Source organism: Cornus florida, unplaced genomic scaffold (assembly GCF_030987335.1).
Source record: "Cornus florida cultivar Cherokee Brave unplaced genomic scaffold, ASM3098733v1 CherokeeBrave_3.0.0_Hap2_Chr05, whole genome shotgun sequence".
In the NCBI taxonomy this organism is placed as follows: Eukaryota; Viridiplantae; Streptophyta; class Magnoliopsida; order Cornales; family Cornaceae; genus Cornus; species Cornus florida.
The window spans coordinates 56062527-56076583 of NW_026775575.1; the positions used below are offsets into that span (position 1 = coordinate 56062527).

At 35.4% G+C, this 14057-nt stretch overlaps 1 protein-coding gene across 1 annotated transcript; it reads left to right on the forward strand.

The window, feature by feature from the left end:
• Nucleotides 1-2149: 2149 nt before the first annotated feature.
• On the forward strand, nucleotides 2150-13106 carry LOC132310160 (DDB1- and CUL4-associated factor homolog 1-like). The gene is made up of 2 exons (XM_059808379.1): nucleotides 2150-2650; nucleotides 12880-13106. Exons 1-2 carry the CDS (start codon nucleotides 2300-2302, stop codon nucleotides 12901-12903), a joined length of 375 nt encoding a protein of 124 aa, XP_059664362.1. The 5' UTR covers nucleotides 2150-2299; the 3' UTR covers nucleotides 12904-13106.
• Nucleotides 13107-14057: the final 951 nt, after the last annotated feature.

The window sequence follows — 14057 nt, forward strand, 5'->3', positions numbered from 1 at the left end:
ATATATATGATGAGAAAAATCTCTTTTATTTATAAAAAAAATAGCACAATTATTGGCGAGTTTTTAAACTAAACACTTCACCATTTGACCTATAAATACAATGTCACCCCACACATTCAGAACACACAGAGAAAAACGAACACTATACCAAAACTTTGCCGAATCTCTGTTACGAAGGCAAAAAATAACAAGCACGCCATAAAAGTGCCATTCTTTAAACACCTCTAACACTCGAAGTTCTAAAAACGAAGTACAACAAGCGCATTAAACAAGTGTCGTTCTTCATCAAAGACCCTCAACATTTAAAGTTTCTAAAAATCTTCGACACTCAAAGTTTCTGAAGATGAAAAACAATAAACACATCACATAAGTGTTGTTCTTCATCGAAGACCTTCAACACTCGGAGTTTTTTTAAAATGAATAACAGCAAGCACGCCATACAAGTGTCATTCTTTTTAAAAATTTCAATCTACTGTTCGAGATCAAACTCCATCGGCCTTTGATGAGATATTCAGTCAACCCTTTTGTAACCTTGAAGATCTAAAGAGAAGCTTAACGGTTCAAGATCAAGCTTTTGAAGCCCTTGCACCAAAATTATTTGTTGTTCATTTTCGATCCTAGATTTTCAAACATGAAAATTTATGTGTAAAACATTAATTATGTTTTTAATATATTTTTTAATAAATTCATTTTATTTTTTAGATACAGTAAATTTTCAACACATTAAATTTAGCTAAAATAAATAAATTTAATCATTTAACACATTGAAAATAGATTTAATTGTACTGAAAAACCCTAAAATTCCTTTAAAGACTCATCTTTTTTTATCCCATATCTTTACAAGACATTTAGGCCCCACACTAGAGAGACTCTTTTCTTATGCCTAATCATCTATTCTAATAATTTGGTGTTGCAGTAGTGCCCAAATTTGTCCACGCGTTAATTCTATTTTTATATATATATTTAAAATAAATTTATTCTATTTTTTAACAAATTAATTTTGTTTTTCATTGCATTAAATTTGACTAAAATAGATAGATTTAACATGTTAGAAACATATCTAATTGTATTGAAAGACCCTACAACACGATGTTGTACATAGTAGAGGATCTAAGCTCCTCTTTTCTTTGACGTCCCTAAAAGAATTATATCACATCTTATATTTAGATGGACAATAAATCTCACATGAAAATAATAAGAATGAAGGAAAAATGGAATTTATTTTAAATTATATTGAACTTTAGATGCAAAAACAAAAAGTTTTGAAAAATTAAGATTACCATAACTAATTAATTTCCTCAAAAAGAAATTCTCACGTAAAAACACATGAAAGCTTATTTTTCCACCAAAGCAACTCATTTTATTTTATATTCCTATTTTACCCAACAACTTCATCATTATTTTCCTATTTGCCTAATTGACTCAGAATATGGTATCTTTGATAAGAAACTATGTTCCATTTGGTAATATCATAACATTTAATGCTGCGTTTGGTGTTCAGGAATGGAATGGAATAGAATGCTCATTCCAACCATTTCTTTGTTTGGTATGCAATTTGATACGGAATATTCGACTAGATAAGAATTCCAAGTGACATGGAGACTCAAAGGGTATGGATAAATTTAAGGAGATAAGGTAACCATCTCATCAGGTAATTAAAGGATAAGTTTTGATTAATTCAAAGGTTGCACTAAAGATATGATTAACTAATCCATTCTCTCCCAGAAAGAAATACGAAAGACGACAACTTCAACTTGTTATAAAAGTGAGGCCAGTCAATAAAAAAAAGTACGCCATAAACCCCATATTTAATCCTTTATCAGATATGGAAGGATGGAGTACTAACTTGACCGTCGGAGTGCACCCGGCTGGTACCACGCCGGCCATCTCTTTTCTCTTGTCTTGCAGGAATCGTCACTAGGTTCAGAGCGTGCAGATTTTTTCCTCAACAGTTGGCGCCATCCGTAAGAATGTGTGCTAGTCCCACAAAAAAATTACAACTAGTCCCGCAAAGAAATAGAAATTATAATCGAGAAATTTTTGATTTTTTCCAAAAATTCCTAATTGTTTTTTCCCAAATAAATCACGATCGAGAAATTTTTGATCTTTTCAGTGATATTTGTGTTCGCTGGCTCACTCTCATGTTCTGTTCATTAGCATCAACAGTGCCCAACTCCTATCACCACATTACCTCCACTTTCTCTATTGCAGCCACATGTTTGTCCAGAACCAAGACGAAGCCTTGATGCCCCATCGAATGTGACAGCCCGACTTAGTACAGGTGAGTTTAGGAGCATGTATGGTGGGATCCATGGAAGTCGTAGGGATCGCCAATTTGTTTATAGCAGATTCAGACCGTGGTGCTCCTTTGACATGCATAACTTTCCTCGGAGATTCCTCTCAGATTGCTACTGGCAGCCATTCTAGAGAGCTCAAAATTTTTGACTCCAATAGCAACAATGTGCTGGAGAGCTACAATGGCCTCCAGTTTCCCTTGACAATTGTTCAGTCATATCTTTCTAGAGAGACCCAGTTGGTTGTCTCTTCTAATGCTCATGATGTACGACTATGGGATGCATCTTCAGTTTCAATTGGGCCTTCTCAGATTGCTGGCATAGGAACAATTCAAAAGCAAGGGTTAAAAAATCAGGTCTCTCTTTCTCTCTCTACTGATATTTATTCTAATTTATCTCTTTTTATAAAATTAATTACAGTATTTAATTACGTTCGAAATTCACAATAAATTGATATTATGCGTGTATTCTCTCTATTAATATTTGAAAAAAAAAATTAACAAGAAGTATAGAGAATACGCAATACTGTATTTGAAACCTTTTATCTATTCGTTTATTTAATACTTCAATTTCTATGCTAGTTTATTGCGAGTCCATATTAATCAACTCATGTGGTATAAAATAAATAAATAAATAAAATACAATAAAGAGTATCTTGCTTTCTTCTTGAGAAAATAAGAAAAGAAAAGTAATACAGGTCTCAAATTTGCCTAGTTAAAGCCTATATTTATTAACCAATTTGAGTCCTAAGAAGTACGATAAAGCAACAATAGTAGAACAATGTATAGAAGTGGAAGGTTCAATGCAGTTCAAAATATATGAAATGCAGTATTTATGATATTTGCTTAAATCACTTATATTTGCTCAACATGGCAAGCATGAATTAGTCCAACAACATAAGGAGGGAATGATAGACCACTGTCAAAAGGCTTAAAAACAAGAGGTTGTGTAGCTTAATTTTAAGTTGTTATTTGTTAGAGAGTTTACCAATCTTTTAGTCTAGTATACCTGTTAGCTAGTGTGCAAAAACAAGTATTAAATTGCAAACCTAGATGTGGTCTCCTAAAAATGAGAAACTTGGTCTGCCATGCTCACATTAGGATATGAGCAATTGATTGGTCAGCCCTGGAATATGAAGGCATCAAATTTCTATGTCCTTTTTAATATGTTTCAGCATATACTTGAGGATAACAATTGGGAAAGTACTAGGATAGATTTCCTGTACCATCTTATAAGAGGATAAGATGAACTGAAACTTGATAGCAAAGATGGTGATAAATTGATTACTCGGGTCACCTTTGCAATTATTGGCGCATGCAATTTCAAAGTAGTATTATTTAGAAAATAAAATGCAACTGAAAACTACTCTAGCAACTTCTTTTTTCTTTTTTTCAAAAACTACTCGGCCTTTTGGCTAGTGCTTATAAAGGCGATGCATTCTAGTTCATAAAAATGCTAAGTATAGAGCCCTTGACACAGTCAGTTGCTAAAGGACATTATCCCTTTCTAGTTTAAGGAAGTGAGCTTGGATCCTAATTAATTTTTTGAGGAATTCAGGTCCTTCTATTGAAACTTTGTTGACAATAATTTTGCTTATCAGCAAGAATAAAACATAAAAATTTGCATGTACATGAAAAATTGAATACACTAAAATTTTAGTAAAGTATGTGCATTTAGTTAATTCTAATTCTAGTTCTTAGTTACTCTTATCATTTAGCAACTATATTTCATTTATGAGAATGAGATATGAATTTTGATTAGATTGTGAAATACTTATCATTCCTTCCATTGGCACTGCAACATTAATATTTTGATCAATACTTTTACTGTCACTGTACTATTTATATCTGGCTTATATTCAAAATCGCCAACCCACTGTTAAAACTCTGGGAAAACATAGATCTCGACTCATGGTTTTCTTATGAGGACGGCGGTTTTTTTGCAACTAATTATGCAATACTTTGTTGACATTAACATTAACAAATAATTGGCCATTGGAAAAATCACGTTTCTCAATGACACTGAATTTAGAGATTTTTAGGCAACACATTTAAAAGATTAGCAATTTGTCAAAAGAAATGCAATATGTTTCATTACTTTCTTTCCTCATTAGAATTTTTTAAGACAATGTTCTTATTCAGGAGAGCAAGTGACTCATTTGCTTTAAGTCTGATTGATTTTTCTTCAACGAAAAAGATAATAGACTCAACAAAATAATAATAGGGTCAATGAAAAAGATTAAGTGCTGAAACGATCATCTAGCACCTTTTGATCTCCAAATTTGATTGGAGTAAACTGTTGGGCTCATTCCCTAACATCTTTAATCTTCGGAAGACCCAGAATTCTATCGTGGTATTAAAGCTTTTGCTTATTGAGGTTGCACCTGTGAAAAAAGTTGTGGAGATCTCTATTTGTTTGTTTACTTTGAAGTTTGTTGGCCAAGCAATCTCATTGGGACATCAAGATCTATCATTGCAGATCATTATACGCATCACCATTGAAGGTGTTTCTTATCACATGAGCCAATATTGTTATAGTAATATGGGCTTTATTTTTGTCGGTCTTCTATGATATTTACAGTAATAAGTCCTATTTCAATTGACATACTAATATGATTACTCTGGTACAACCATTTATTAATATGTTCACATTATATAAATGTTTCTCTACTACCTTGGCAAATAAGAGAGAATATATATATGTAAGCTTATGAAGATTAAGAAAGCCTACTCCCTCAGCTCATGAAGTTCGGGCAAATCTGCTTCCTTATTACAAGAGTAAATGAGGTCAACCACAAAGAGGTCGCCCAACAAGGGTTAACCTAAAGAGAGATTGATTTCTGCCAAAGAGAGGTCGGTCAAAAAACACTTTGACATTCTCGATGCTTGACAAGCAAGCACGAGAATGGGGGGCAACATACATGATAAGGATAAAAATAATAGGCAGTTTAAATGATAATAGGCAGTTTGAATGTGGATAATGAGCAACTCAAATTCAAATGAGAAATGAGATAAGGGTAAGGGATTTATCCTCCCCAAAATCTTTGTGGAACCACAAAAAATCTTTCTGACAGTTGCTATATGTAACAACAGTTACCATCTCCTATAAAAAGGTAAATAATCGACTTGAAATGTATGAGATAATTAATATATTAAATCTTGTTATTATTTCAGAGCTCCGGTGACTAGCTTGAATGTCAGAGAGCTCTTGGCAGGCATCACACCGGTGTTGTCAAAGTTCATTGCTTCTTTTTGCAAGAAACGATGTCATCCTGAATCGTGCAGAATCTCGCTTCACAAGTAAAGTATTCCCTACTTGGATCCGTTGTTTCAAATAATTCATTATCATTTTGATATGTTAAGATATTCATGTTAAATGGATGAGCTAGGTGAAGCTTATAGTAATCTACTTCCCTTGTTAAAGGGTGAGCTGGGTGAAACTCATAGTAATCTACTTCCCTTGTTAAAGGGTGAGTTGGGTGAAGCTCATAGTAATCTATTTCCCTTGTTAAAGGGTGAGCTAGGTGAAGCTTGTATTAATCTACTTACTTTATTAAAGAGACGAGCTGAGTGACACTCGTATTAATCTACTTCCCTTATTAAACGGACAAGAGGCCGACTACACCTTATTAAAAGGATGAAAGGCCGACTACACCTCATTCCTTATTAAAGAGACGAGAGGCTGACTACACCTTATTAAAGGTTTCCTCATTAAAAGGATGAAAGATCGACTACACCTCATTCCTTCATTAAAAGGCAAGAGGCTGACTACACCTCATTCTTTCATTAAAAGGAACGAGAAAACGACTACTCCCTCTACACAGAAGGGCGCCTTAATTAAAGCTTCCTTCATTTACTAAAGAGATGAGGGGTTAACTACTCCTTATTAAAGGGTGAGCTCACAAAGCTCGAGCAAACCCACTCCCTTATTAGAAGAGGTAAGAAAGTAATCATCAAGCATGCTTAGCTTGGAAGGACTTGGCATTCCCGAATCTTGACAAGAAAGATTTCGGGAATGGGGGGCTACTGATACGGAATATTCGACTAGATAAGAATTCCAAGTGACATGGAGACTCAAAGGGTATGGATAAACTTAAGAAGATAAGGTGACCATCTCATAAGGTAATTAAAGGATAAGATTTGATTAATTCAAAGGTTGCACTAAAGATACGATTAACTAATCCCTTCTCTCCCGGAAGGAAATGCGAAAGACGACAACTTCAACTTACTATAAAAGTGAGGCCAGTCAATAGAAAAAGGTACGCCATAAACCTCATATTTAATCCTTTATCGGAGATGGAATGGTGGAGTACTAACTTGGCCGTCGGAGTGCACCCAGCCGGTACCGCGCCGGTCATCTCTTTTCTCTTGTCTTGCAGGATCCGTAATCGGGTTCAGAGTGTGCAAATTTTTTCCTGAACACAATTTAAAATGGGAACGACCATTCCATTGGAATGAAAATCCATTGCACAACTAAACCTATGGAATGACAATTCCATTCCCAAGTAAATTTTTTTAAAAAATCAACTTTCCAAGAAACCCTCATATTCCAAGTCCAAAAACCACCACTATCTTCCACCACAACCACTTGCGCCTTTCACCACCACCACCATTACCACCGCTACAGACTTTCACCATCGTCCACAGCTTTCCACCACCACCGCCGCCACCGCCTTTCACTATCGCTACCACTACCACCTTCCTCCACTATCACCGTCATCGCCTTTCACCACCGCCATCGCTTTTCACCATAGCCATGGCCTTCCACCACTACTGCCACCACCGCCACCTTCTATTACTGCCACCGCCTTTCACCACCACTACCACCTTCTACCACCACCTTTCACTACTGCCACCGCCTTTGATCGCCACTTCCTTCCAATGCCACCACCGCCACCGCTTTCCACCACATTCCATCACTACCGCTACTGCCACCGCCACCGCCACCTTCCACCACCACCACCGTCACCGCCTTCTACCACCGCCACCACCACCACCTTCCACCACCACCACAGCCACCGCCTTCTACCACTGCTACCACTTTCCACCACCGTTACCTCCACTGCCTTCCATCGCCTCCACAATCACCTCCATTGGCTTCCACCACTGCCACTTACACCACTCTCTCCTTCCACCACCACCACCACACTACTGTCACCGCCTTCCACCATTTTCACCATCGCCGCCTTCCAACACTACCACTTAAACCACTACCACTTTCCACCTCCACCACCATTGTTATCACCACCACTGCCACCATTTATTTTTAAAAAAATTATTAGAGGATGTTATTTTGTTAATTTAATTTATTTGTTACTAAGAGGGATATTTTGAAAAATTTAATTTGAAATTTATTCCATTCTAAATTTTAAATTGGTCCAACCAAACACTAGAATGATTATTATTATTCCATTTCTACACATTTCATATTTGCAACCAAATAACAGAATGAGAATGGCCATTTCATTCCATTCCATTCCCACTTCCATTCCATTTTATTCCCGCACACTAAATGCAGTATAAAGAGAATCACATATGTCATATATCAGTTAATGTGAAAAATCTATGTGAAAAATCTATCAAAAATCCACTTCTACAATTTCCTTTTTATCCCTCTCTTTGAGTTCAATTCTCACAAATTTGTTAGGTTAAATGTTATGTGTAATTTGTGGTAATTGTATAAGTTTACCTTCCAATCATAAGTTAAAGAGCCCATGATTAAAAAGGTTTCCAATTTATATGTGTGTGGGGGTTGGGGGGGGGGGGGGGGGGGGGGGGGGGGGGGGGAGTGTTAGATCATTGAATCCATAGTTTTTTTTTTTTTTTTTTCCCTGGCAAACACAACAACACAAAATGAAAAACTAACTAGATATATTCAACACATCCCGAGCAGCAAGATCGAGAAGTGAAGGTGGCACAGAAGGAAGAATCCAATCGGAATATGTGATACCCCTCGATTCTAGAGCCACGGGTGATCAAGTCCGAGCACAAATCCGAGGGATACCAAACAATTAATATGTAAACAAGCAGGAACACAAAAATGAAATAAGAATAAAATAATAAGCTGAAAAGAATTCTAAATATAAACAATCCTCCAAAATAATAGATTAATATAATTTAAACTTTCCAATCCGTACAACTCGGGAATCCATCCAGTGGACCCCTACTAATCCCAAATGAATAATAAATTTCAGAACCAAAATCCAAAGCGAAAATCTTACGTAGTCGGAGAAGTAAGTGACTGTATCTGCTCAGCACGATCAAGCTTTAAGCCTGAAACTGATGAACACCTGAAAAAAAAAATAAGAGTGGATTAGGCCCACATGCAAGTTCTATCCTATTACAATCCATACAGAAACCCGATACGCAGATACATCCTAGATAGCTCGGTAATAACTAAAATAGTCCGTATAGATATAAATACACGCTATAGGACGCTCACTAGCCTATAGTGTAGTTTAGCCTGAATAGAAGGTAACATGTAAATCACACATTACAGTATGCATGTGCACCCTATATCTAGTTACTCATCCTTAGCGATATACGCACCCTAACCATGATCCTGAGACTCAAGCTCATATCACGGTATCATAAGTATATATATAAGTCCTTTCTAATACAGAAAAAAATAAAACAAGCATCCGATATGTCGTTCAACTGTTTTAGTTGACAAGACATGCATCAATGTAGGATTTAACTGTTTTAATTAATCCAATTCGTATGTATGAATAGGTAGGACTTAGCATTTTGATCTAATCCATCCCTAATATGCCACCATCTCATACCGGTACATATAATGCATATGATTCATAAATGATGCACACTCATTAGAATATCAAATCCATCCAGAGACAAACATAATAGAAATCAGATATAGATAAGATCCTATTATGCATCCGGTATATGATTATAATCATAGAACCTCCGTTTAAATTGCTAGAGTAATGATAAACAATTTAAACTATCAATATCCATATAATTGACAGAACAAAAATTATAACAGTTCATCAATTAACATCCATATCACGATATAATGATAAGCAGAATTATGAACTGAGCATATTATACTTGAATGCCAAAACCACTTTCATACTAGTCCATTTAATTTACTAAAACAAGACTAGCAATTAAAACTCCCACTACTCTTGACAGCATACAATTTAGTTTCTAAATTTCTTGATGTCTATAACTACAGCAGAAACCAACATTCCTGGGACTTAATTATGTTATATATCATTGATATAAATTCCCAAAAATAACTTTCATTTCAGTCCATTTAATTTGTCAAAACAACTAGCAATTAAATCTTCCTCATTCCTTGACAGCATGCATATTAACATTTATAATTCATGATGTCCCTTACTACAGCCTAAACCAACATTTCTGGGTCTTTAACAGGTTCAAAACATCTTTTAACCCTCCCCCCCCCCCCCCCCCCCCCCCAATTGAATTACAGAATTCTATTTTAGCCCTTGGAATCAAAAAATATCATAAAAACACCCCGTAGGGGTGTTTCCAGCAAGGGAGCCGGCTCTCCCTCATGGAGAGCCGGCTCTACCCTGAGAGCCGCTGCTACGCTTCTTCGGTTCATCTTCTTCGCCTTCGACGAAGTTCAGAGTCCTGTACCGCTTTTATTAAACTTTTTAGGGTTAAATCTAAGGCCCAAAAGTTCCAGAGACTTCTCAAGTTTCAATACGAATTGTTAACCAGATTCAAACCCTGATTGATAACAGTTTATGCACAAACCAATTTGCCGTAAAACAAAGCATATAATAGTTTATCGTCTGATATAACATGCATCAAATATCCGTTTTAAAGTTTGAATTAATTCCTGGAGACTATATAGCATGCACATAACACAGGTTTAAGGGAAGTAGTTAGAATAAAACTTGCCTTTAGGTTTCGGTTTGAAACCTTTCAACGTCGTCTCTAAATTCTTCGACGACTGTCGACTACTGGTAAACTGTAATACCCCTAGTTTTAAAAGAGTTATAATTGAAATTTTAATATTTATTTTATTGTTTTCATTATTTATTTTATTTGCGTTTGGTATTTATGTGGCGAGGTATTTTCTGAATTAAAATAAGTGTTGGGTGAATTTAGCTGTTTATGAATTAAATTGATTTGTTAATTGTTTTATTTTTATTTGGTTTAATTTTTTTATTTTTTAATTGATTTAATTGTTGAATTTCTTAAACAAGGGTTTTATGTTTGAACGTAGCCGACTTAGGGTTGGTGTAGGATTGGAATTAGGGTTTTTGTCTCTAATTTTATATGGAGTAGGATTGTTGTTTGGAGCTTATAAATACATAAGAATACTGGGGTTTAGGGTTTTAGAAACCGTAAGCACAAGTCTGTAAACAGAGAGAATAAAAGAGAGTTACAGGTAGAATTACAAAGAGAGATAAAGGGAAGAAGTCTAGGGTTTTGCCTTAGGCTAGGGTTGAACCAAGGAGGAGGAGGAACAGTGGTTGGCTCGTGGATAAAACCAAGAGCAACAGAGGTGGAACAGTCGTCGGAGATTTCATCGGAAAAACTTAGAAGGACGGCAACAGAGTTTTGAATCCAAAACTGTAAAGGCAAGTTCTGTCCTTTCTCTCTCCCGGTTGGCCTGTGTTCTGTGCATACCTAGATGTCTCTAGGATTTTAATTGAATATTAATCTAATCTGGCATGCGAGATATATGTCCAACTGATTATCAGTATGTGTATGGTTGTCTAAAACAATTCTTGATTGACTTGTGTTTGTCGTCTGTTTTAAGCTTACAGATTTGTATTGTTTTAATGGTTGCTTTAATTCATATTGTTATAAACAAGGGTTTGGGATGTATTTGAATATAAGTAGGATGGTTAAGATTAGTTTTGATTATCTGTATATGTTCTAGTATTATATGTGGTTATGTTTGCAAATTGAAGGTCAAGTTTTATGTTAACGCATAAAGAATCGGTAGAGGTTTTAAGTCACTGTAATAAATTCCAACTGTCGAACCAAACCATTGGGATGCTACTGTATATATATTTGGCTACTAAGAGCAGTTTTAAAGAAGAACAGAGGGGTAGGAAGAGGCCGGAGTTGAAGCAGAGGTCGGAGACGGAGCTGAAGTGGAACGGAGGCTCACAGAAGGGAGAGAGCCGGCTCTGGGAAAACCAAGAGCCGGTTCCCACCTAAAAAGAGCTAGCTCCAAGGTAGTTTGGAGCCGGCTCTAGGTTCTTTTAGAGCCTGCTCAAAGTTTTCAAAGAGCAGGCTCTCTTTTATTTGTTGTTTTCTACGTTTTTTAGTTTCTTGGTGTACTGTGTGGTGCCTTAAATAATTCTGAACAGTTATGGGACTTACTGGGGGGTTTAATATTTCTTTTAAGGCATAATTAAAACCTCAAATTAAATAATTTATACCTCTAAGTTAATGGAATGAACAGTATACCATTAAACTATTTTTTCATACTGTTAGCGGATGAAAGGCAACTGATTGCTTAGTTTACTGTTAGTAATTTAATGGAATATAAGAGGACTATAAATCTTATATTGGATGGATGATAGTCAATTATTTATTAGAATTGGTCTATACATGTTCTAGATTTTAATTGCTGAAATAGTGAACCCTTTCTGCAAATTTCATGGATTAAGGATAGGATTGTAACTGCTGAAATTTTAAACCTTGTCTACAGTTACATGGATTTTAGTCTAGATTATTATGTTGGCGAGATATAAAACTCCTTCTACAATTAATTAGGTTATGGATTTAATGGGATTTAAATTACTGAATTGTTATGCACTTTTTGTAATTTACATGGTCTTGAACGATAATTGCTGAATTAGTAAATTAGGTTCTAGTAATTACTAGTATGGTGTTTGGATTATAGATGATGAACTGTTTAAATTCTGTTTATTATCTATTTGGATTATATGGATTTGTTTAATGTACTGCATAAAATGTTGCATCATTTACAGATCATTTGCATGTATGTACCGGTATGGAATGGTGACATACGGAGGGACGGATTAGATCAAAATGCTAATTCCAACCCACTCATATATGCGGAATGGATTAACTAAAATAGTTAAATCCTACATGGATGCATGTCCTGTCAACTAAAACAGTTGAACGACATAACAGATGGTTGTTTATATTTTCTGTTAATAGAATGGATAGGGATTTAATTAAAATATTTAAATCCTAATTGTATGTCGTGTCATAGCAACGAATTGTTGAGCGGCACTACATTGGTTTGGATGAGAATTTATATATAGAAACTATGGTACCGCGATCTGAGTTTGAGCCTCATAGTTGACGGTTAGGGAGCGTATATGCAGTAGGATGCGTAGCTAGCTATGCTGGTTAAGGTATACCCTGTAAGGCTTAAGTAGTCATGCTCACTCAGGTGCATTTATGCATGTTGTTTTCTATTCAGGTTGAGACCCTCAGCATAGCCTAGTGAGAGTCCTGTAGTGTGGTTATATGTATATATCTATTTACGGACTATATAGATATGGTTGAGATATCTAGAATGTATCTGCGTATCGGGTCTCTGTTTGGATTGTAGTTAGGATAGAACTTGTTCATGGGCCTGACCCAATATTATTTTTCAGGTAACGGACGGTATCAGGTTTTAGAGCTTATTCGTGCTGAGCAGAGACGACTACTCACTCTACCGACGACGTAGGCGGTTCCTGTACGGTTTAGCATTGGATTCCTTTCCAGTGGTTCATTTCTTAGTGTTGGTTTTATTTGAGGTCCACCAGATGGATTCCCGAATTGTATTAGAATTGGAGAAGTTGGATGTATCATATTAATATTTTATTTATAAAAATTTTATTCTGAGGTTTTCAGTTTTGGTTTATCATTCTAGTTTCTTTTCAGTAATTTATTTATTCCTGTTTTCTTAATCGTATTCTGTGTTCGTTTATTGCTAATTGGTTTGATATCCTCGGGTAATCGGGCGTGGACCTGGCCAACTCGCATCCGGAAATCCGGGGGTATCACATAAACCTCCTACTGCTCGGGTTCAATCTCACAAGCCATCCATTCCTTCCTCCTTGGTCCGACCTTGAGTCCACTGCCGAAATCCTAACTGGTTCTCACAGTTTTCTCTCAAGTTGCTCTCTGTTTGTGCATGAGGTTTTGTTGATTTCTAAACCCCAAGCCGACGTCTAATGTTATATTTATAAAGGCTTAAGAAAAACCTAATTCAAACCCCAATATAAGTCAGCGACTATATAAAAATATAAAACCCTAAAATCATTATTAATAAAACAATATAAATGTAATAATTAATAAATCCTAATAGTTAACTTAATTGTATACACACATATATTTATACATGTATATCCATCCATAGGTAATAGCTGTACCCATAAAATCCCATATCCAAAACCAACTCTGTTGTAAAACATTTAATTTAACCATTTAATGTAAGTCCATCTAAGCACAAAATTCAATTAAAACAAATAAATTAGTTAAATAAATAAAACAAATAAAACAATTTATGACATTCCACATAAGCATATAATTCAAGTAAACAACAAAATCAATTAAACAAATAAATCAATTAAGCAAAAATTCAAATAATTCAAATAATTCAATAAAAATGCAATAAACACATTAATTAAAAAACCGAAACTATCTTTTTAAAATTAAGGGTATTACAGAATCCATTGGATTCCGAGATAAAGATGCAAGAGCATGAGCCACCATATTCCCAGCTCGCCTAACATTGGACACTGCAACAGAGGGAAAAACCTTTAACGCTTTTTTGATATCAAAGATA